Source organism: Brachycentrus maculatus, unplaced genomic scaffold (assembly GCF_059751285.1).
Source record: "Brachycentrus maculatus isolate JH-2025_06_01 unplaced genomic scaffold, ASM5975128v1 h1tg000475l, whole genome shotgun sequence".
Lineage (NCBI taxonomy): Eukaryota > Metazoa > Arthropoda > Insecta > Trichoptera > Brachycentridae > Brachycentrus > Brachycentrus maculatus.
In genome coordinates this window covers 2131981-2156330 of record NW_028281222.1, presented here as the reverse complement: position 1 = coordinate 2156330, position 24350 = coordinate 2131981, and the positions used below count along the sequence as shown (strand labels likewise).

Here is a 24350-nt window from a genome sequence, read left to right as displayed (position 1 = left end):
TTAATTCAATAAAGGGACTATCTGTAAGTACATCATTTTTGTTTTCATTCTGCCACCACTCCTTTGCATTAACAATCACCAACACGTGACATTATAACGGCAACACGCCACAATTAAACCAATTTAGTTGGTTGGAATTACCACAGCATCCAGCCATAATAGTAAGGATAGGGAAGGTTTATGAGAAAAATACATCAAACACCCTGACCAATTGAAAATCAACCTTTCTTGGATTTATTTTGTATATGATAAATTGTAATGGAGCGAGGAAGAAGAAGGCTAACAAGTTTGCTGACACTCACCCCTCTTCTCCTCGATGACCACCTCGATGGGCACCTCGATGGCCCGGCGCGTGATCTTGGTCTTGGTGAGCAGGTTGAACTTGTCGTTGCCGTAGTTGGCGCGGTAGCAGCAGTTGCGCGACAGGATGTGCGGGAACAGCGCGGCCCCTTCCAGGACGGAGGACTCGAACGAGTACGCCACGCCCTGCTCCACACCGTTTATCGTGTACGACATGGTGCAGGGAGACGAATCCAGATCCTGGGGACAGGCGGAGGGAAACCATTGGATAATGAGGAATTTAGAGTACAGTGAAACCTCTATCTATCAATCCTCGAATAATCGTTTTCCCGGATGTGTCGTTTATTTCTTCTACCCCAAATTCATTTCATACAAAAATAGATCGCATCGATCGTTTCTATCCAACATTTTACCGCATTCATTGTTTGAATTACGCTACATATTTGATATAATTTGTCTGTTTTTTTTACATTCTCTTAATTTTGATATATTCAACAACAATATTTCAACTTGTTGGACACAGACTATCAAAAGCTTGTGCGATGGATACAGCAGAAGAGGTCTGAGGGTCTTTGGGTTCTGTTCAACTTTGTATTTTTTTTTTTAATTAATACATTTATTTACATCTAAAACTTGTATTCTTAAAATTTCAACCTACCAATGGTTATGCAATTGGGAGGACGGTATCTTTACTCAATTGTTTATCCTTGTGTATTGACTTCTTTATCCCGCATTCATTGTTTTCCCGCATTCATAGTTTATTTCACTAGGTACATTTAAAAACGATAGATAGAGGTTTCACTGTAATCCTTTTCTAACAGATTTGTAACTTGTAACAGATTTTTAATCAGAGATATTTTCTGTGCCCAGATTTATACATTTATCATAGATATATATACATCGGCGCAAAAAATATTTTGAGAACGCATTATTCTATTAAAATGAACAGTTTTTTAAGTATCTCTGCTATTCGAAACATATTTAAATGTACCTTTTAACATTCTACGATTTATTTCATTTTTTATGCATTTTTAAATTACTAAGTTAAGAAGACAGAATAAAACTAAAGTACGTATTTAAAATTTATAATTTCTTTTATGCAGAGTATTTTTAATAATTAAAATTTCTTAAAAAATAATATTGAATTTGACAAAGAGCCACACATATTGGTTAACCCTTCCCTGTATTTTGTACACCATATAAAAATGTGGTTTAAAAACGGGAAAAATGTGAATATTCCTAAATGCTGCTTTTATTGACCATAGTTGAAGTAGAAATGTAACAATTTTGTAATGTTGGCTCGGGTAAGTATCTGAAAAAAGGGGAGAAAAATACAACGCAAGTACCGTAATAGCTGGCGTAGCGACACGACCACCGCGTAAGACGATCTGCGCACTACAAACACAGTCAACACGTTAGGACATGCGCGTATAGGTACACAGGCACGCAATACACAGAAACGTTTGTGTATTGGTGGTGATTTTATCCCCGATTTTTTCGCAAATTATTTATTTCCATCGCTGCAAATGGATAACTTTATATTATAATACTTTCATGTAATACATGATTATATTACAGAATAGAAAAATTCTTAGCCTGAATCTATTATATTTTATATTGATATTCCCATTTTAAAAGTCAAGTTGTAGTAAATACATCTCACCGGGAGGGGAAGGTTAAAGGAATAACCCACAAAGCCTCTGTTTTTAGAAGCTTGTCTGCAGGTAGGATAGTGAGGATTTTTAAACCCTTATCCGCACCCCAATGGTGCATAGGGCACTGCTTCATATAAACGCAGTGTTATCTTGATCGTTTACACATGAAGGAAAGGTGATCAGCCCTCCGCTTCAGGTACCAGTCCAGGGTAATATTGAATAAATATTACAGTGAAAAAATCACTTATATTTATTTGACCCCCCCCCGGGAATCAAACCCGGGACCTCCAGAATGGTAGCCGAGCATGCTGACCATGCGTGGATAGTGAGGATAGGGAAGGTAAATGTGAAAATACAACACAAACACCCAAACCAATCGAAAATAAATCTTTCTTAAATTTATTTTGCAATTGGCAGGAATCGAACCCGCGACGCCAGTTTCGCAGTCGAGCATCTACCCAACTACGCCACGGCGCCTGTCTGTGACTGAACATAATCTGTAAATGTATCGGCACTGTTCCGTGTCTGTCTGCCGTGCTGGTCAGGGCTGTGGTGGGGTCTGTGTACCGGCCAATGTCGGGTTGGAATCGGATCCATGCATTGTTTTTAAGTTTACAAAATAAAATAGTTTACCAGATACACGCCGATAACATCCTTCTCATTCAGTTTTGCACCGTATTCTTCAAACTCGGAGTTGTTGACTTTGCGGCCGGAGCTCTCAAAAGCCCAACTCAGGGGACTGTCACCTGTTGGGAAAAAAAATAAAAAAATTGTTCATTTCAAATTTTTTATCTCTTGTTGTTTTTGATCGTTATTATAACATAAATGTGGAATTGTGTAATTGACTTTATTTTTATTAATGTACCTATTTTTTATTATATACTTTAACTAAGTGTAAAGCTGTACAATTCCCGAATAAATAAAAAAAAAATTTTTGAGGGACCAAAGCGCTGAATTTGCCACTCATCTAAATACATTACTTTTTTTTATTTTGAAAGTTTTTTTTTTTTTGTTATTTAAATGTTTATTTTAATACGGAGAAGTATGCCTGGAGCAAAATTAAATAACGGATTAGAGTAAGCTCGACAAAATATATAATATTTGAGATATAATCACTACGCCTCCGCAGTGGGGCCACATGCTATCTGACCTGCTATTTAATACATTATTATCGGGCGGTTTTTTCGTCAACTTTGACCCTTATTATACTCTGGCAGTCTGCCGCCCGACCCTCAGTATACTAATCTCAAGTAGCCGCAACACCCGATTCCCATCTGTACAATGTTTGCAGGCGTCTCTCGCGCTCTACCAAAAGTAAGCAAATAGAACGCTTATAAGCGTCTCCCGCTCTCTACCAACAGTATGTAAAAGACACTTTTAAGCATTTCCCACAAACAATATGATAACTAATTAATTTTTGCAGGAAATTGTCACCAGAGAGTTGAAACAAGAGTGTCCGAACGTCGCTGAATATAAATATCTTACCAAGGTGTAGGGAGGCAGCTTGCGTGGACCATCCAAGTCGGATGGCGGGGGAAGTGTTCTCGGCGGGGGTCTGCATGTTCTCAATCCTCACCTGGAAATATTAAAAACATGCTTAAAAAATCAACTTTTCCAAACAACCAATCATTTCAGGAAGCTGAAGTTTTGGAGTTATGAGAAATCTATTGCCAACTGTGTCTAAAATATGATTTTGTGTGCCAACATTTATTTCATAAAATTGTTAATAGATCTAGACAAAGAATGAATAATTTACTAGAAATCCCTTTTTGCCAATCCAGACTTGCGCAAAGACACTCATTTTTCATAGCTCCAAAACTGTTTTAATTCGTTCCACAAAGACTATATGTTAGACGTTAATTAACTTAGTTTGTTGCGATTAAAAATTTTGCTTAAATAATTTATTAAAAAACAGATCTCAGTTCCTTCTTCTTTTAAAAGTATAACTCATATAGTATATATTTGCTAACTTTTTTGATTATTTGTTTTCTGCTAGAATCAAATATTTTTAGTTCATAGTAGCACTTTTAATCTAATTTTATTTCTGATAATATCTATTGTATTCTTGCAAGCGCCCCTTTATAAGAAATAAACCTAAAATATAATGTATACCCACACAGGCCATGCCATTGTGTGATCTTTTTTTGAATTTATATAACAAAAAATGTTTTTGTATTTATATTATATGCGAAATGCAAAAGAATTTAAAATAAAGAAAAAACAACGAAAAAATGGGTAGACACAGGTCATAGAAGGGGGGAGGGAAGGGGGACTCACCTCGTAGAGCACCTTGCCCTTGGAGACGCCGTGCGTGGCGCGAGCGCCGGCCCAGCAAGAGGAGAAGCCGCCCTCCGTCAGCGGCATAGCGGAATTCAGGTCGGGGGCCTCGATGTGAAGGTTTAGATCGCTGTCATCTGTATACAATAATTCAATATAAGTCATGGTGTTACAAAGAGAACAATGGATGATAAGGAGAGCATTTTATTCTTCTTCTTCTTCCATGATCGCTCCCTAGGTGGAGCATATGGCCAACACGAGACGTCTCCAAGTCACTCTGTCACGAGCCATCTCCTTGGCTTCCTCCCAGGTCAGTCCGGCGTCTCGAAGTTCCGCTGAGTATAGTCGGTGAATGGTCGTCAGCGGCCTTCCGGGGCGCCGGAATCCTCGGGGTTGGAAGAAGAGACACGAGGGGTTGGCGCTCTCAGGTGGCATTCTAAGGACATGTCCCAACCATGTCCACCTTCTCCTCTTCAGGACTTCCAGTATGAGGGGTTGTTGAGTTCTTCTCCTCACATCGTCATTCCTGACCAAGTCATGCCACTTTATACCCAGTATGTATTTATATTAGTGACGTGTTTTATTACCATACCACACAGTTATCAATGCTTTTAATTTACAAAATATATTATCAGTGAGTACGACCAAAATGAGTCATTTTATTCCAACTTTTAGCCGCTCCAGGAATATGAGAAATTTTCCCTTTTACTCTCTTCACACGGTCGGCATTTATCCCTTTGGGCGGCATTTACCCGGAATTTTACCGTCCGGCAGTCCGGTTTTGAAAAATAAAAGCGACTACGACAGATTAGCGTGATTGAATTTACGCGCAATGCGTTCAAACACCTATCAAGAGCTCCGATCCGAAAAAAGATGGACAAAAGCACAAGCCAATCTTCATTTTAAAACGCTAACTGACGTGTCGGACGGTAAATTTCCGTGTAGTGGATAAACGACCTTTGGCTACCAAAATCCGATATATCAGCTTTCGGTACTCTAGCGAGAACTAAACTCAATAAGTGAGGAATAAAATGGAATAGAAAAATCAATACTCTTGCGAAACTCGCTATGCCGATTGACGATTCACTTTAAAAAACCTCTCAAAAAAGCTCAAAGCCATTGGTTAAAAAACTAATTTTTTTATTGGTTTGCTAGTGAAATGTCGCTTTTTCATGTGCATTGTTGTACATATATCGATAATATTAAATAACATGACACTGGTGACTATTGTGGCGTATATTGAGCAGACCACAAGTAATTTAGGTTGATCTAGTTTCCGCGAGTCGAGTTTCAAGTTGACAAATTGATGAAGATGAATATTCTTTGTATGGTGATATTTTTAAGAGGATTATACAGCTGCGTGCTTAAATCAAAGGTTAATAATATATTATTATGTAAACGTCATTGTAAAAGCTCTTGTATCATTCATTCTAGACATCTTTGTTCGCGTATCTTATTGTTATATATTCCAACCCTTATCCGCACCCCAATGGTGCATAGGGCACTGCATCATATAAACGCAGTGTTATCTTGATCGTTAACACACCAAGGAAAGGTGATCAGCCCTCCACTTCAGGTACCAGTCCAGGGTAGTATTGAATAAATATTAAAGTGAAAAACACACTTATATTTATAAGACCCCCCCCTAGGAATCGAACCCGGGACCTCCAGTACGGTAGACGAGCATGCTCACCATTACACTACGGAGGTTGACTATTGTTATATTGTCATGTAAATGTATTCTACGCTATGTGAGTTCTATAAGCATCTTCCCAGCTATGCATTTTTTCATTATTATTTAATATTTGTGTATTTATTATGTTTAAACTTCAAAGTTACATTTGACTTATTCATATAACATTCATAATAGAGGTATAGATAAAGTATTTTGACGCCTTCTTCATAGAATTAACTCTTGATCATTTACCCATTTCAATAAATATTAGAGTGAAAAATCTCTTATATGTGTTTGACCCCACCCTGGAAATCGAACCTGGGAGCTCCAATACGGTAGCCAAGCTCGCTGACCATTATACTACGGAGGCGAGCATTCATTCAGTTTGGACAATAAGGTTTGCTGATACTCTTTAACCACCCTACCTTGGGGTTATTTTCAGGTATATTTTTTATAAACCAACAAAAAAATCACAATTGTTGTCACAAAATATTGTCAGGTATGAAACCTGACAAAAATTTGTCAGTGTTTCCGGTACGTATTAAATATTTTTGGAACAGGTATTTATTCTCGTAGGTCATACGGGTTAGCGCGGAATGGTGAAGAAAAACCGCGCGTATCACATATCGCTCACTCCTTTCAACAACGTCATATATCAACAATTGTCAATTTTCAGAATGTGCATGTTTTCGGAATGCCCAGAAAATGTACTATATCCCAGCAAAAGCGACATATTTTTAACTTAATATTTACCCGCTACAGGGCAGAAAGTGTTGTTTTTGCGTTTTTGAAGAAAAGGTATTATTTAATTATTTTTTTAAATATAGTAAATATTTTTGAAATGGAGAAAAAACATTTAGGTTTTACCTAAAAAGATCTGTTGCACAGTAAAAAGTTCAACAAGTGGCTTGATATTTATTTTTAATACATTTCATTACATTTTTAAACTTTAAAAACGATCTCCTGAAAAATCAAGTTTTTTGATTTATGACATTCTTGAAAGGAGTGAGCGTTATGAGTTATTAATATAAACATAGATGAAGAAGAATGTGGGAGTCTGGGTACTTACAGGGCATACTACCATTCATAAGCTGGTTTAAGTGATCATTTTATACACGTGTAACATTCACCATTCTACCCATGATTGATCCCACACCACGCAATTTTTGGAACTTAGATCATAAATCTGATGTCGTTTCATGTTCGAGTGCACGGCAGCATCAATGGTTAGTCTGAATTGTTATACGGGTTGTCTGCTATGATGACGTTTTTGAAAGGAGTGAGCGATATGTTGGTATGTGAAGGATGACATATAGAAAGTGTACTCACACCATGAGATGGTGACCTTGTCGGGGACGATCTCGGGCTCGGGTACCCGGACGGGGCTCTTGCGGCGCGGGGAGGGCTCGCGCTGCTGGCGCCGGTCCCCGGAGGAGCGGCGCCGGTCGCGCCTGTCTTCGCCCTCCCTGGACGCGTCGTCCCCGTCCCGCGAGCTGTCCTGCATGTCCTGCTCCATGGCCAGCAGGCTGTCCGAGGGCTGCGTGCCCCAGCGGCTGTGCTTGTCCCGCCTCCTGCGGTCGCGGTCACCCCTGTCTCTCCTCGAATCCTGATACCAAATTTAATCAAACGTTATTATTTTGGAAACGTCGCAGTTTGCTGTATTATTTGCCATATCTTTTTGAGAAATTGCTTTAATTTCGACCAATAGCCACCTATGGGATTGCGGCAAGAGCAGATACTTCTAGAACAAAATCTTGACTTGAACCTCCGAGATGAAGACTCTCCGATCCATAACCGGAAACACATTGCGAGACCGAGTAAGACGGAGGATATTGTGAGGTGGGGACGACAACGAAGGCGATAATGGAAGGAACATATAAACAGAATGTCAGAAGACAGACTTCCACGTATCGCCCTTCAAGGCAACCCTGAAGGACGCAGACCCCCAGGCAGACCTCCGAAAAGATGGAAAGACAGCTGGGAGTCGACATCCCAAGAGCGACATGTGGAGGCACAAACAGATCCCTAGGATCTACAAAAAGAAGAAGAAGAAGAAGCTTTATTTTATTTTGATAAAATGCGATACATTTTATATCAGGTTAATCCGAGGAAATTGCTGCAAACCAATCCCAGGATTGAAACCAGAAAGAGAGATACTAAGTAAAAGTTTGATATTAATAACAATTTTGCCGGGCGGGCGGTTTTGTTCATTAAACCTGACCCTAATTATACTCTGGCAGTCTCTCAGTATACTAATCACAAGTAACCACACAGATGCATCGCACTGTACGGCCAACTCCATGATAGACGACTTCCGGGCAGACCACCAAAGAGATGGGTTGATAGCTGGGAATCGACATCGCAGGAAGCTAGTCCCTCTTAAATACAGGCCACAAGGTCTACAATAAGATGAAGAAGAAGAAGACAATGACAGAATGTGTGGTTTTTTCCAAAAATAAAATTACAACTTACTTCTCTCTCTTTTCTTCCTTCCTCCTCTTCTTTTTTGGGTTTATCCTCTCCGTCTTTCTTTTGTTCCTCCTTTTCCTTATCCCCGTCTTCCATAGGAACCGCCGCCTCCTTGGGTTTGTCTTCTACTTCACCATCGGCCTTAGCAGCTTCGACTTCCATGGGTTCATCTGCAGAACAAATCAACACTAGTAAACACAAGGACAGCACTTTTTGATTTATAACCTTAAGTTAATTTATTTCTTGTAACTGCAGACAGTTGGTAGAGTTCCATATTGAATTGTTGGATAATATATCCTAAATTAAACAAGGTTTATTTGATTGAATTCTACATTTATTTATGTATACGTTAATATGTGACGCGTTTCGTCTTCTTAGGACATTATCAATCACGTATAATTTGGTTAAATTCTACGTTAAATAAATGTAGAATTCAACCAAAAAAACCTTGTTTAACTTTGGATATATTATCAACAAATCTGAAGTTAATTAACCTTTCCCTCCCGGTGATATGTATTTACTACGACTCGACTTGAAAATGAGAATATCAATATAAAATGAGAATATCAATAAAAAATGTAATAGATACGGGCTCACAATTTTTGCATTCCTCTGTAATACATATAATTACGTATTGCATAAAAGTATTATAATATAAAGTAATTCATTTGCAGCGGTGAAAATAAATAATTTGTGAAAAAATTGGGGATAAAATCACCAATACACAAACGTTTCTCAGTGTATGCGTGCGTGCAGTGCTTTGTGCATATGCGCATGTCGTAGCGTGTTTAGAAGCTAGAAGCGCCAGTTAAGCGCAGGTCGTCTTGTGCAGTGGTCAAGCCGCTACGCTAGGTATGGCGGCTACTTGCGACATATTTTTTTTCTCATTTTCAGATACTTACCAGAGCTAACATTACAAAATTGTTACATTTCTACTTCAACTATGGTTAATAAAAGCAACATTTAGGAATATTCACATTTTACCCGTTTTTAAATCACATATCCATATGGTGTACAAAAGACACATCACCATTGCATGCGGAAGTTTTTTAGCACCGTAAGGGAAAGGTCAAATGATAAAATGACTAAATTATCATTTTTCACAATGAAAAAAATACTGATGCCAACTGATGCTACTTATGCAAACCCCTTGTCAGTAAAAAATTACATTTCACTCACTGCAAGATGTCGTAACACAATTTTAGTGAATACATTTTTTTTGTCAATTCGGATGAAAAATCATATTGTGCAAGTGTCTAAAAAATATTGCAAGCGTAAGAGGAGTTTGCATATTTAACAACCATCACAAAACTATGATTGCGAAAATGGAATAATGCATAAATATATAGATATTACTATTACAGTGCTTACTATTTGTTATTTTATTTTAAGACTTTTTGTTTCTTTATTAGCTTTTTTATTTATAAGATACTGTAACTAACTAACTAACTAACCAACACGCAGCTTATCCGCAGGGGTAGGCAGAAAGAATCGAACGCCACACCACTCTGTCTTTGCAAACATTCTTTGCCTCTTCTACATTCATGCATCTCCTCATACATACTCGACAATTATTACGGTCACTGTACATATGTATTAATCATGTTAAAGGCATTAGCCGTTCAATAAATAAATATATAAATAAATAAATAATTAAATAAATATGAAAAATGCTGAAAAATTAATTTACAAACTCTAAGGGTGGTGACTGACCGGAGCCATTTCGTCGTAACGTAAGATGTTACGATGCGAGCATTCGTATAGTCAGTACAGCGAGCCGAGTGCTCCATCCATAGTTTCGGATGCTCGCCGCGAGCGATGCTACAACGTTACGTTATGACGAAATGCTCCGGTCAGTCACCACCCTAAGGTTACTTAATAGATATTTGTAATGATATATTTGACAATTGTGATAATCCTAAAAAGAATGTCAGAAGACAGACTTCCACATATCGCCCTTCAAGACAACCCTGAAGGACGCAGACCCCCAGGCAGACCTACGAAAAGGTGGAAAGACAGCTGGGAGTCAACATCCCAAGAGCGACATGCGGAGGCACAAACAGATCCCTAAGAAGAAGATAATCCTCACCCTTTTCTTGTTCTTTAACAGGAGTCACCTTAGCCGCAACTTTCTGTTCCGCAGGTTTCGCGGGAGACACCTTCATCGGGACGGCTTCCTTCGGCGCCTCAGCCTTCTTGTCGGCTACGATCGGCATCTTGACAGGCGACTCGACCTTAGCCGGGGGCTTGACGGGCGATTCCACCTTGGCCGGGGGCTTGACGGGCGACTCCGCCTTAGCCACCACCGGCGGTTCAACCTTAGGAGCTGGTTTGATGGGCGATTCGACTTTAGCCACCACTGGCGGTTCAACCTTAGGAGCTGGTTTGATGGGTGATTCGACTTTAGGAACTGGTTTGATGGGCGATTCTACCTTGGGCGCTGGTTTGACGGGCGATTCTACCTTGGGCGCTGGTTTAACAGGCGATTCAGCCTTAGGAAGCGGTTTGACAGCCTGCTCTAGGACAGGTTTAGGGGGCGATTGGATGATCGGTTTGGGAGGTTCCGCCGGTTTGAGCGGCGACTCGGCGGGCTTCACCGGCGCCTGCACCCTCTCGGGGGTCTTCTCCCGCCTGGCCTGCTCCACGGGCCTGGCCGGGGACTGCGCCACGGGGCGCTCCTTGCCGGGAGACTGGGCGGGGGTGGGCTTGGCGGGCGAGTACTGCGCCGGCGGCTCCTTGGCCGGGGACTTGTGCTGGATAACGGGAACCTCTTTGACCGGTTCTGCTTCCTTAACAGCGACCGGTTTAGGTGTTTCGACTATTTTCACCGGCTCTACTGGTTTACGGGCGCTGGAAAACAATTACAAGATAAATAAATGAACAAGAATATGGAAGTTCAAGACCTACGACCGCCAAATCAATCAATGAAATTACTAAAATTTAATGTAATTTACTAGTAAAAATTCCAGGCATTATTTTAAGACATCTCAACATAGATGAAGAAGAATATGGAAGTCTGGGCCTTTACAGGGACGACCGCCTATGACCGCTGATTCAATCAATGAAAATACAATAATTTTATGTAATTTACTAGTAAAAATTCCAGGCATTATTTTATGACATCTCAACATAGATGAAGAAGAATATGGAAGTCTGGGCATTTTAGGAACCTACGACCGTCATAGCCTTGGTTAAGTGATCATTTAACATACGTGTAACATTCACCAATCCTACCCATGATTGAAAACCACACTAGTCAACTTCTCGGAAATTCTATATAAATGATCCAATTTCCAAACATTGTACTTGAATCACTAGAATTTTCACTAGAGAGATTGGTGAGATAGAAGCTTTTTTATTGAGTGGAAACTATTTTATTCTTATGTGAGGTCCGAATCCTGGATTTTAAATCACATCCATGAGGAATGTCAGAAAATATCATTTTTATTTTATTATTCATATTCTTCTTCATCTGTGTTGAGATGTCAAAAAAGTAATATGAAAAATAACTCCTATAATTGGAGATATTACAGATTTGTGAACAAGTATTTGGACACACTAAAAATGTTGTAAATAAAATAAACACCACATCTGACATAGGCAATATTGTGCTGTAAAGACGGGTTGGACGACTCACTTGGCCTGTGCGGAGGAGTCCTCCGAGTCGCTGTTCTCGCTGTCCAAGCTGATAGTCTTGGGCTCTTCCGGAATGGGGGCCGCTTTGATCTCAGATTCCACCGCGATACTTCCACCTCCGCGACGGCTTGACTGTAGCCATAAAATAGGTATAATATTAAAATACAAATACAGGCCAACGTTGGGTCGGAATCGGATCTAGCTGACTAACTGAACTAACGAAAAAGTAATCCCTTAAAAGTAAGCAAATAAAACGGTTATAAGTGTCTCCCGCCCTCTACCTCTAGGTTGTTAAAGAAGCTTTTAAGCATTTCCCACAAACAATTCCCAATTTATATAGCGCCGTTTTCATAAAAAAAGAATCACCTCAAGGGCATTTTACAATTCATGTCTTCAAACAAAATAAAATAAAAATAATTTACGATTGTCAGTTTCAAAAGTCAACTGCAGTCCCCTGTAAGCAGTGGCGGTACTTCCCTAGAAGCCCAAATGCACGCCTTGCCTAACAACTCTAAATAAAAATGATTAAATCTAGACCAAATGATAAAAATTCATAATTAATGCATGAATATTTTTAAATTATCGCGCGCTTACATGATTATTAAACACTATGCATGCCATTATATGGTGATGGTACTTATTGGTTATGGTTAATATCTGAGGAAAATATTTTATTTTAGTGAACATTTTCTTTATTTCAAGGTGATGGCTATAACTTACAAAAGTTACATGTTAGCATATTTTTACAATGATAATACATTGTTTATATTTATAATACTTTCTGGGTGCTTACTATACTGGGAAATGAGGTGAAGAAATTATTGGTACATCATGTATTCACGAAAGTGAAAAATAATGGGCTTGCCTTACTGGTAAACCCTAGGCACGCCACTGCCTGTAAGGGACATTTTTTTTGTTGCATTTTTGGACTAAGTAGATTCTACTTAGTCCAAAAAAAACGTACTACAAAAAAATGTCCCTTACTGTGTTTTAAGTTTGGACAGCCGTACTAGCCCCTGGTTCGATACCATGGGGGTCAAAATAAATACCGTCCATTTTCATGGTACACGAAGGTCTTCAGTTCCACTAGAAGAGGGTTAGGCATTTTATGCACTAGCTTGGTTTATGGTACCAATATCCTTTATTATTATCATGTATGATACCACCTGAGAGTTTCTCATGAACTAACACGGATCCGATGTCAGACCCAGGCAGGCTCCTGCAACGCGCCTCTAGCTGGAGTAATGGAGGAACAGGAGGGATAAAATGTATCTGTTGTGTTGAGTTCTTACCCGTGTGGGAGTGGGGGGCGGCTCGGCCGAGGACAGGCGGCGCCGGGTGCGGCTGGCGGGCCCCGGGCGGCGCACGCTGCGCGGGGGCGACTCCCCGCCCACCGTGTCGTCCAGCTCCTCCGTGGACGTGTCGGCGATGGTCGTGTCCGCCAACGCTACAAACACACATCTTGTAGACAACTATCTGACAAAACTGCAGCCAAGACACATCTTTCTAACAATCAAATTAAGAAAGGTGTGTATAAAATAATAATAATAATAAAATTATGGAAGCATGGAGTTGGCAAAAGAAGGATGAAAGCAGACTGAATGCAGTCGAAATGCGATCCCTCAGACGAATGTGTGGCAAAACGATGTTTGATAGATGTTCGAATGATGAAATAAGGAAGGAATGCAAGTCTGAGATAAGCATTATTGATAAAATTAAGAAAGGTGTATTGGGATGGTTTGGGCATGTGAACCCAATGAGTGAAGTAAAACTATTTTACGAGGGCCAATGTAGTTGAAAATAAGAGCAGAGGAAGGCCGAGAAAAAGTTGGCATAATCAAGTATTTCAAATACTTGAAAGTAGTCAGGTCAGGAGTCGGCTATGTATAAGGAGATGCATGAATGAGGAAGAGCTGAAGATAGTTTGCAAATACAGACTGGCGTGGCGTTCTATTCTCTCTTCCTACCCCTGCGGATGGCAGGGTGATGGTTAGTTGTTTAAATATTATATTTCAAAATGTCATATTTTTTTAATAACTGCGAAAATTGTATATTTAAATTTCACGAGTAACAATACGTTTTCAAAGTTACAAAAAAGAAGCCGACATAAAATGACGATATTCGGAGACAAAAAAACGCATTTGCCTCCATTGATTTACGAGAAATTCAAGAATAAAAGTCAGTTAATGCAAAAACACATACCAAAATTAATGATACGTGGATATTTTGTGATTTTTTCCTAACGCAAAAGGTTGAGCGCTCCGTCTCCTTGAACCTTTTGGTACTGTCTGAAAAAAATAACCTAAAATTTCGAAAGCCGCACTCTTTTATTTCGAATGTTAATTTTCAACACGACAACGATTTAATACACACTAAAAAGTCTAGATTAAAGACGTTATTGCATTTTTTTCCGGTTCGAAATTAGATTCGTTTACATTTAGGCCGAATAACACAATGCCGTGTAACATTACTCGATAATATGATAGTAATGGAGGCATGTTTGACAACCGTTGAAAACGAAACACCGGCAAGTGACGCAGTAGGTTTTTTTATAAGTGAAATAAAAAATGTAAGTATTTTTTGGCAAGAAATTTCTCGGATTTGATCCGATTATGACTTCCTTGTTTTGTAACCTAGATGACATCATTTTGAGCGATAAAAGAAGCAACGAATGCCGGTTGACATTTTGCATTTCGGAAGCGGGAAAATTATACCACCGAAGAAAAAAATAACCGAAGCAAATGTGTTATATAACGTGATCGATTGTTTTATGTTATGACTATTGTAAGTAAACAAACTAATTACCTTGGCATCCTCCTGATTCCAAAGCTTTCTTGAGACGATCCACAAGAACAGCTTTTACTCCTTTTGTGTCTAAGCCGAGGGCACTTAATTCTGCCTTCAGCTCCACTACCTTCATTTTAGCGGGATCCATTTTGAAGAAATGGATTCTTTAAGTTTTAAATATTAAAAATATTTCACTTAAAACTCAAAATAACCTTCCGCTAACGCTACTCCATCTGATTACACCGCGAAGTGAACAACAGCATGGCGGCCGGAAGTTGATAAAGAACATGGCCTAAATTTTTCATGGTCTTTTCACTTGTAAGCCGTACAAAGATAAACGTGACGTCACAATTACCAGTTCGCCATACTATTTACGTCCCCTCCCTTGAATCCGATACACAGGCGTTTACGTCATCAAAACTATGTCGCTAGATGTCTCTAATGCATGATCTGCGCATGACTTGAACGATTTTCCGTAATTAAACGGTGAGCGCCAATACAAAGCAAAATTGAAGCCTGCTGATTGGTCAATATTGCGAATGACGCCATCGCTTGGACCAATCAAATAGGAGAGAACTGTTTCCGTTTATGCTACCAAACACAGTAATTTGTAGCCATGGAAATGCATTGTTTGTATTCGTTTGATCGATATGCTGACAAAATAATATTACAACAATAGCTCGTGTTTTAAAATGGCGAATGAACCTCCAAAAGGTAATCATTAGAATGTCTTCACCTGGTTAGGTGTATGATTAATAAATTAATTTACAATTTTCCTTTACATAAAGTACCTACCTCGTAGTTCAAATGTAAAAATAAAATAAATGTTCATGATTCAAAAATATACATAGCGATAGCTGATTCTCCTTTAATAATCATGATAATAATAAATTAGGATAATTTGTTTTTGTTTTAATTGAAGGAAAAACAGTTATATGGCTATTTTTGTAAAATACTACCTCACGGGACTTCATTGTGATTGGATTGGGGAAAAAAGCATAATGGAAATGATTTAGCAAATAAATGCATTTAGAGCTTATTATTTTAATATTTTTTCTGTTGATTGGGTTTATTTTGTTTATGTTGTTGTTGTTTTTTTATTAATATAATACTTTACTTTCAGTGCAAATCAACAATGATTTAGAAAAAAAAATCGCTGAAGCATTTGAAATTTTTGATCATACCGGAAAACAGATGGTGGATGTAAGAGAAATCGGAACAATTATCAGATCATTGGGTACTTGTTTTTATTTTCTTGAATGTTTTTCGGAGATACTTTGTGGCACATTTCATAAACTTTATAAAATAAATAGAAATAACGGTCATTTAAAAAAATCCACACCCCCACCCCTCTTACTCCAAACCTAACTTAATTACCCATTCCTTAAAGCCGCCCACTCACCTAACTATGAAAATTTCAATGTTTTAAAATTAGTACACATTTAACCCTGATGACGAGAAGGTTCTTGTTGAAACCGGTTGGAGAAAAATGTAACATTAAAAAAATGTTTAAAAACAAAGCTGTTATATTTTATAAGGTTTACTTGCTTTTAAAACAAACAAAATATGTTAAATAATATAAGTTATTTCAATTGCACATGTTTTTCAATATTTTTTTCCACAGGTTGTTGTCCTTCAGAAGAAGAGATTCAAGAGGTTCTATTGGCAACTGAAGAAAAAGAGGCAACGGGCAGCGTCCATCTTTCTAATTTTTTACCCTATATGTGTCAAAAAATAACAGAACACAGGTTTGGTGAATGTATTAAAACTAAAATGAGAGTTTTGTAGGTACCAACATTTCTTGGTGGAATTGCATTTTATATAGTAAAACAATTTTATATTATTTAATTTATATTTGAAGCAATAACTTTGTGATTTTTCATTTTATAATTAAAATGTAACTTTGTTTTAAAATCACTATAAATATATTATTATAACTTAATAATAATGTCTAACAGTTTCGAAGCTAACCGCTTCTTTATCAAGACTGATTAATACTGATTAATTAGTAATAACCAGTCTTGACATTATAATTAAGTTGTAATATAGTGATTTTAAAACAAAGTTACATTTTAATTATAATTATATATTATCTAAAAATTAAAATCAAACACTGATTTTTGTTTAAAAATAAATATTTTCTTAAAACATAAAAAAAATTGGTGACAATTGTTTCGCCTTGTTAAGGCATTATCCACTACTGTTTTAAAAATAAAATATCCAAATTTAGTATTCGCAAATGATTTTAATATTCAAAATATAAATATGTAGTTCTACAAAATTAAGTGCCAAGTCAATAAATAACAACCATATAGTTTTTTCACTCGTGACCGAGTTTCGTCATTGGTCACTGGACAAATGAAATAAAAGTGAAAAAACTGTAAAATTGTTTTATTGTAAAATTTAAGTGTTTTTATTCTAAAAGCGTAATTGCATCATTAAGTTGGAGACTGACCGGAGCATTTCGTTGTAATGTAACGCGTTACGATGCGAGCATTCAGGCAGTCAGTACACCCATCCGAGCCCAGAGCCAAGCGCTCCATCCATAGTTTCGAATGCACGGTGATGCTCGCCCCGAGCGATGTTACGACGTAATGTTATGACGAAATGCTCCTGTCAGTCTCCATCTTTACAATTTCGATTAAAGACCAGAGTCATTCGGTAGTCGATTTGTCCAGTTTTACTGAATAAAGAGCGATGTAAACCGGTTTATGGGAATATTTCTACAAATTTGAGTAGCATTCCAGTTTGCTGCACTCTTTCCGATCCTTAAAAATTCTAAATAAAATCTTTGTATAGACTTGCACGCATAATGTTTTTTTTTAATTTATGTTATTAAGGTTCTACCCAGCAGACCCTGAGACCTTGCTGGCAGCTTTTAAGGCTCTTGAAGATGACAATAAGGAACGGATCACCAAAGAAAAGATGACCCAATTAATAATGGAAGAAGGAGAACAGTTTACACAGGTTAAAATATATTTAAATTTGATATTACGTCCATTCTGTTTGATGTATAGTTATTAAAACTAATGTAAGAACTGAAAAAAGAATAATAAATATGTCTAACTTATACAGTCCCGTTTTTATGAGAAATCAACTCAAGAGCGCTTTGCAATTTACAGTAATTACTATGGATACGAAATCCAGAAAAGGTGTGTCTTGAGTTTAAGTCGAATTTATAGTATTCGTTTGAAAATGCCATAACTAGGCGAAACAATTATCACATTAAATAATTTTTATGTGTTTTTTTAATAAAATACAACTTAGTATACTCAAAAATTCTGTGTTTGATTTGAAAATTAACACATAAATTCATATAGTTCAGTTAATGAGCGTACAGATGGTGTGGAAGAAGAAGATAACGTAATTGAACATGTGAAATGGTGAAATAATGAATATGTTTTATTCTAGGAAGAGTACGATGAAATGATGCAAGTGGCCCTTGATCCAACCACAGACACTATACCTTTTGAGCACTATATTAATCAACTGATGGTATGTATGATTTTGATCCACCCTTCCGTTGCCCTTGGTTTTGGTATAAAGAAACTGATTTTGGGTCTATAGTATTTCCAATTCAAATTGTCACAATTTCACCTGACTTTATCTTTAATGTAATAATTAATCCCAGCCCGCATCCCATCATCTCTGCCCTCTTCTCACTTTCTGAATAAATAAATTGAAAATATCTCACTAAAGTGGTCTGTTTTGTCATCTGTATGATGATGATAGGGTAGTGAGTGTATTAGTAGTGCCTAAGTTATATATAATGAACAATGAGATATGTCAAATTTTAAATAAAACTATTTAAAGTTTTGGCATTTAATTTGTAGAACTCTATTTTGATTTATGTATTAAATGTTTGACACTGATTTTTTTAGTCTACTAAGTTGTATTTTATTTTAAAAAACACATAAAAATTATATTTGTGACAATTTTTTGCCTTGCTATAGCATTTCCAAACTAATGAGTTTGAAAATGCCATAATAAGGCGATTTGCCATAATATCCAAACATTTGCCATTATGGTCCTGACCCCCGTCCAATCTCATATATTCCGGAGTCAGGAGATCTGTCTTCTGCCCACACCTCGTCGACCCTTTATTTTGCCTTTTGTGTGACCTAACCTAACCTTACCTTTTCCTGTACATACCTTCCATGTTCCCATCCTATCCTTGTGACAGCCGACTTCGACTGAATTGTACGAATTGGCCGATGCGATAGAAGCTGCTAAGCCAAAAGTAGAAAAGAAAAAGAACTTGCTAGAACTGGCCATGGAAGCCGAAGGGGAAGGAGAGGAAGAATTATAATAAACTTCAATAAGTATGAGATTATATTTTGAATATTGAAAGCACTAACTTTGTGGATCATTATAATATATATTATTTGAAGAAATAAAATAACTTTGTTTTTTGAGCAAGCAGTCTCATTTTGAATATTTTTCCTATAAATTTAAACCCAATCTAAACACAATTTCTCCCTTCCCCGCTTGTACCCCACCTTTAACACAATTATCCCCATCCCTATCCCTATCAAAACCCAATAATTTGTTCACTGTTTCTTTCATATATTATGTATGTCTGTTTAGTTACAAAACAAACCCTGTAGAGGGCAACAGTTTGTTGCCGAAACTAGTTGGTTTATAATAATAAAAGGGAGCTGATCAACAAACCAGTTATTTTAATTCTCCAAATAATATAAGTAAGAAATTATTCTAACTTTGACCTTTTAACTACCACAAGCAAGCGCATATTTCTTTATGAAATAAAACTAATTTGTTTTAAACCACTTTTATTGGTACTTTTCTCCAGCCGGTTTCAATAAAAACCTTGTCATCATCAAAGTTAAACATGTACATCAGGGCGTGATTTACTTTTTTTATTATAACATGAACTGTATACATTTATTTACAAACATATTTAAGATATTATTTTGCAGAGACCCACCAGGCCACCTTGTGTGTCTTGTCAGAGGAGTTCTTTTACATATGTTTTATTTTATTTTATCTATTTTAACCTAATATACACATAGACACACAATATAACATAATATACACACAACAAAAGAAAAGAAAAAAACTAAAAATTAAAACTAATTTACAATTTTCATAGAATTAACTCTTTATCATTTACCCATTCCTTTATTTTGCCTTTGTTCCATATTTTATTTTGACCTCTTACCTATGTCGGCAAGAAATTAAAAATGTTTGGAACAATATACTGAAGTGTTCTACTCCCATATTAACTGTTAATTCTTGGGACTATCAAACCTTCATTGTGGGTATATCGTGTATCACGGTTGTGTTCTAGAAGATTTGTATATCTTTTTCATCCACAATATAGGCAGAAAAGAAGTAGGCCTATCCTAACTTACCCGCATGACATATAAAATCACAACCAATTCCTACCCTTTTTTTTTTTTTTTTATTATTAGATTAAAACCAATATTTTTAGCTTTTCCACTTTTTTATTTGACCAGCGACCGGGTTTCGTCGTTACCGACATCATCAGACTGGTGAGAGGCTTTACAAATTTGTATGTTATATATAAAAGAAGGCAGGAGTTGATAACCATGATTTGATATAATTTTATGAGAAATTAATTTAATTTTAGTGAATTTAAGTATTGTATGATATTTTAAATATTTTTTTTATAAAGGTTTTTTGTATTGAAAGCACGATTTTATATAAAGTTAAAATAGATTTGTATTTTTTGTAAATGAATTTAAATTATGTAACGAGGTATCAGGAAATGCTGGTTGACGGCTCCTTCCACTAAGCTGTGGTTGTCCGGGGGGAGTCCGAAGTTCTCTGAAATGTAAAATTCCCGGCAGTCATTTCTTATCGACAAGACATTAAGGCATCTATTGTTTCTTTTCTAATGGGTAAAGTAAGGGAGAATGAATGTGTGTTACTTGATCATTTAATATGTCTTTATTATGACAATTTTTTAATCTATTTATTTCCAAAATTTCGAGCCTATCTAATTTTTTTTTTTTTTTTTTTTTTTTTTCCCTACCCTAGTAAGTATTGTAGTACCAGCTTACCTTACTTCCTACCCTTATTATTTCTCTATACACGCTACACTATACATAACCCTGATGATGACAAGGTTCTTGTAGGAACCCGTTTGAGAAAAATACCAATAAAGAGTGCTTAAAAACTTAGTACTTTTATTTTATAAAGTTTGTAAAATGTGCAACAAAGTATCTGCGAAAAACATTCAAGAAAGCTTATTTTTCTCTGTGCCATGCTGGTAACTCGTAGCGCTGGTCATTAAAATAAATGTTTTCATACTCATTTTACAGATTGTTGCAAAAAAATGTGATTTTTTTATGAAAAAAAAACAGTAGATGCTATTTTTTTCCACCTTATTTTACTAGTATTTTCCCCAATAATTGCAGGAAGCATTCTTTTACTTTGCTGGTGATTTAGAAGTCCGCCTTCGTAGTGTAATGGTCAGCACGCTTGGCTACCGTTTTGGTTCCCCGGTCCCGGATTCGATTCCCAGGGGGGGTCAAATAAATATAAGTGATTTTTTTACTCTCATATTTATTTAATATAACCCTGTACTGGTGTAAGAAGCGCAGAGCTGATCACCTAACTTTCATGCAATTTACAATGATGATAATACTGCGCTTACATGATGCAGTGCCCTATGCACTATCTGGTACAGATAAGGGTTTGAAGAAGAAGATTTAAAGAAGAAAAGTCCATATACAGAATCATTTTCAAGTTTATATTATTTATTATATCAGACACTGGATGAGATGTCAATTTATATGTCGCCCACTCCTTTCAACAATGTTATACATCAAAAATTGTCAATTTTCAGTTGTGCATGTTTTCGGAATGCCCAGAATATGTACTATATATAATACTTACCCGCTACAGGGCACAAAGTGGTGTTTTTGCATTTTTAAGAACAGGTATTGTTTAATTTTTTTTTTTAATATTCTTCTTCTCCGTCTTAATCCTCATTGCTGAGGGTTGTGACCCTTGCAGAAGCAATGACTCTTCTCCAGTTATCCCTTGACTGCGCTGCACGTAGCGCTCCAACCACTGAGGTGCCTGCTGCTGCCTTAATTTGATCGGTCCATCGTGTGGGGGATCTTCCTCTCCCTCTCTTTCCCTCCAGGCTACCGATCACAACTAGTCGTTCCAGGCTATCCTTGTTGCCACGCGCAACGTGTCCAAAGAACTGGAGAATCCGTCGGGTACAGATATTGGCCAGAGACAAGCCATCCAAGCGTAGTTCCTGGCGAATGGACTCATTGGTGCGTCTAGCTGTCCATGGAATTCGGAGCATGCGCCTCCAACACCACATTTCGAAGGCATCAATTTTTCTCCTTTCTGCTGCTTTTATAGTCCATGTTTCAGCAGCATAGAGAAAAATGGAGTGGACCAAGCTCCTGACAAGCTTCATCTTGGTGTTGTTACTCACACCCCGGTCTTTCCAGATTTTGTCTAGCTTAGACATGGCACTTTTGGCGATGGCGATACGACGTCTAATCTCTCCTTCACAAGTTCCTTTATTGCTGATTTGAGATCCAAGGAACTGGAACTCGTTTATTTTTCAAATGGAGAAAAAACATTCAGGTTTTACCTAAAAAGATCTGTTGCACAGTAAAAAGTTTAATAAGTGGCTTGATATTTATTTTTAATGCATTTTATTATATTTTTAAACTTTAAAAACAATCTCCTGAAAAGTTTTTTTTCATATGTATGACGTTGTTGAACGGAGTGAGCGATATAAATTATAGGTGTCTCAACTTGATATGAAACATCTATAGTTTTTTATTTGAAGGAAGATGGAAGTCAGAGCATCCCAGGGCATCCCTGGCGTTTGCACAATATTTTTATTTTCAATATTTATGTTTTAGATAGAAGACGACTTTCTGCAACTTGCGACCAAAGCATCAACATCCACTGAAAAAGAAATAACATAGAGCCATCACATATTTTAATGACACTAATTCAAGATTACAATTTCATACAAAAATCACGGAAAAATTCAAGATATTTTTTTTTGATAATTAATCATTTTTATTGACAGTATTCCATTGTAAAAATATATTTATTTTTACTGCACAAATAAAATAAAAACAATTTTGAAGATTCTTGTTTTATTGACCAATGAGCGTTTTCACTCAATGATGGATGTCTTCAGAAGGTTTGTACAATCAAGCCGAATCATGTAAGTAAGGTCCATTTTTATAAATAAGACATTTTATTTGAACGAACGGTATTTATCAAAATAAATTATTTAAAAAACGCAAATGACACAACATTTCCGCAATTGAGTCAAATTTGACAGCGGACAGCGCTTAGGTTGACAGCTAAGTGGCTAGTTGCCACAAGAAAGAAATTATTTTAGCGACTTTTTCATTGAAAAACGAATAAATATTGATAGGGTACCTATTTTTTGTAATTCTGACAGCTACAAACAAACAAAAAAACGTGAAAACTAAAATATATAGAAGAGAACAAAACAATTCAAAAAAATAAAAGGAGGGTTAAATAATAGGTACCCTGAAAGAAAAATAAGCCTTGCTGAATTTATTGATTTTCGGAATTCCACGTAAAAGTCAAAGTAAAGTGCATTGTGTACTGTGAACATCTATGATGGATATCCGAAAGTTTCACTTCAAAAAATAGGCAAAAATATGCTTTTTTTGTCCAAAATATTGTATTGTAAAATAATCCAGCACGGGACAGAAAGTTTGACACTCGAAATCGAGCAGCTTAGAGGTTAATGGTAAGGACTGACCGAAGCCATTTCTTCGTAACGTAACACGTAACGATGCAGCGTAACGTAAAGTAACGAACAATCGTATAGTCAGTACAGCGAGCCGAGCGCTCCATCCATAGTTTCGGATGCTCGCTGATGCTCGCCGCGAGCGATTTTACGACTTTACGTTACGACGAATGTTCCGGTTAGTCTCCACCATAGCATATATTTCCAGATCTCAATTTGTATTAGGTAATTCCTTTTTTCCCTACTACGTGGCATGCTGCTCACCCGTCTCAGAAAAGACACATTTAAGAAATGTGAACAAAGGAAACTTGTGTCATTTATTATTACAATAATAACAAATTAAATCACAAAAATATTGTGAATATATAAATTTTGATGCTTATTGTTTTTATCCGCCTTCGTAGTGTAATGGTCAACACGCTCCGCTACCCTTCTGGAGGTCCCGGGTTCGATTCCCAGGGGGGGGTCAAATAAATATAAGTGATTTTTTCACTCTTGTATTTATTCAATATTACCCTGGACTAATACTTGAAGCGGAGGGCTGATCACCTTTCCTTCGTGTGTTAACGATCAAGATAACACTGTGTTTATATGATGCAGTACCATATGCACCATTGGGGTGCGGATAAGGGTTTGAATTGAATTGTTTTTATTCCCCTTAAATATGTTGTCTCCTCTAGTCTATTTTTTAAAATTATTTATTTGGCAGTCACCCAGTGAAAGGATGTTTCTGCCAGTGTAATATTTATATATTAATTGACTCGTTTACAACTATCGTTGACATTGTTGATTTTTA

The 24350-nt window shown here is 36.9% G+C and overlaps 2 protein-coding genes across 5 annotated transcripts in view; one reads left to right on the top strand and one right to left on the bottom strand.

Moving 5' to 3' along the window:
* Positions 1-15050, bottom strand: part of LOC148302146 (uncharacterized) — a 42987-nt gene extending 27937 nt beyond the window's left edge. Inside the window, exons 1-10 of the mRNA XM_088272144.1 lie at positions 14818-15050; positions 13305-13459; positions 12014-12144; positions 10466-11226; positions 8380-8546; positions 7237-7513; positions 4233-4369; positions 3441-3531; positions 2589-2701; positions 303-540 (exon numbers count right to left, since the gene is read on the bottom strand). Of these exons, the coding sequence (XP_088128270.1) occupies positions 303-540; positions 2589-2701; positions 3441-3531; positions 4233-4369; positions 7237-7513; positions 8380-8546; positions 10466-11226; positions 12014-12144; positions 13305-13459; positions 14818-14947 (2200 nt within the window). The 5' untranslated portion in view covers positions 14948-15050. The remainder of the gene's footprint in view (positions 1-302; positions 541-2588; positions 2702-3440; positions 3532-4232; positions 4370-7236; positions 7514-8379; positions 8547-10465; positions 11227-12013; positions 12145-13304; positions 13460-14817) is intronic.
* On the top strand, positions 14287-23140 carry LOC148302145 (dynein regulatory complex protein 8-like). 4 transcript variants are annotated; one of them, XM_088272147.1, is made up of 7 exons: positions 14287-14581; positions 15923-16036; positions 16424-16547; positions 17640-17766; positions 18211-18294; positions 18983-19121; positions 22680-23140. In XM_088272147.1, the coding sequence occupies exons 2-6, from the start codon at positions 15994-15996 to the stop codon at positions 19106-19108; spliced, it is 504 nt and encodes a 167-aa protein (XP_088128273.1). In that variant the 5' UTR covers positions 14287-14581; positions 15923-15993; the 3' UTR covers positions 19109-19121; positions 22680-23140. The 4 variants fall into 4 exon arrangements, with proteins under 4 accessions (XP_088128273.1, XP_088128274.1, XP_088128271.1 ...); XM_088272148.1 differs by lacking the exon at positions 14287-14581 and adding an exon at positions 14663-14796; XM_088272145.1 differs by lacking the exon at positions 14287-14581 and adding an exon at positions 15405-15513.
* Positions 23141-24350: the final 1210 nt, after the last annotated feature.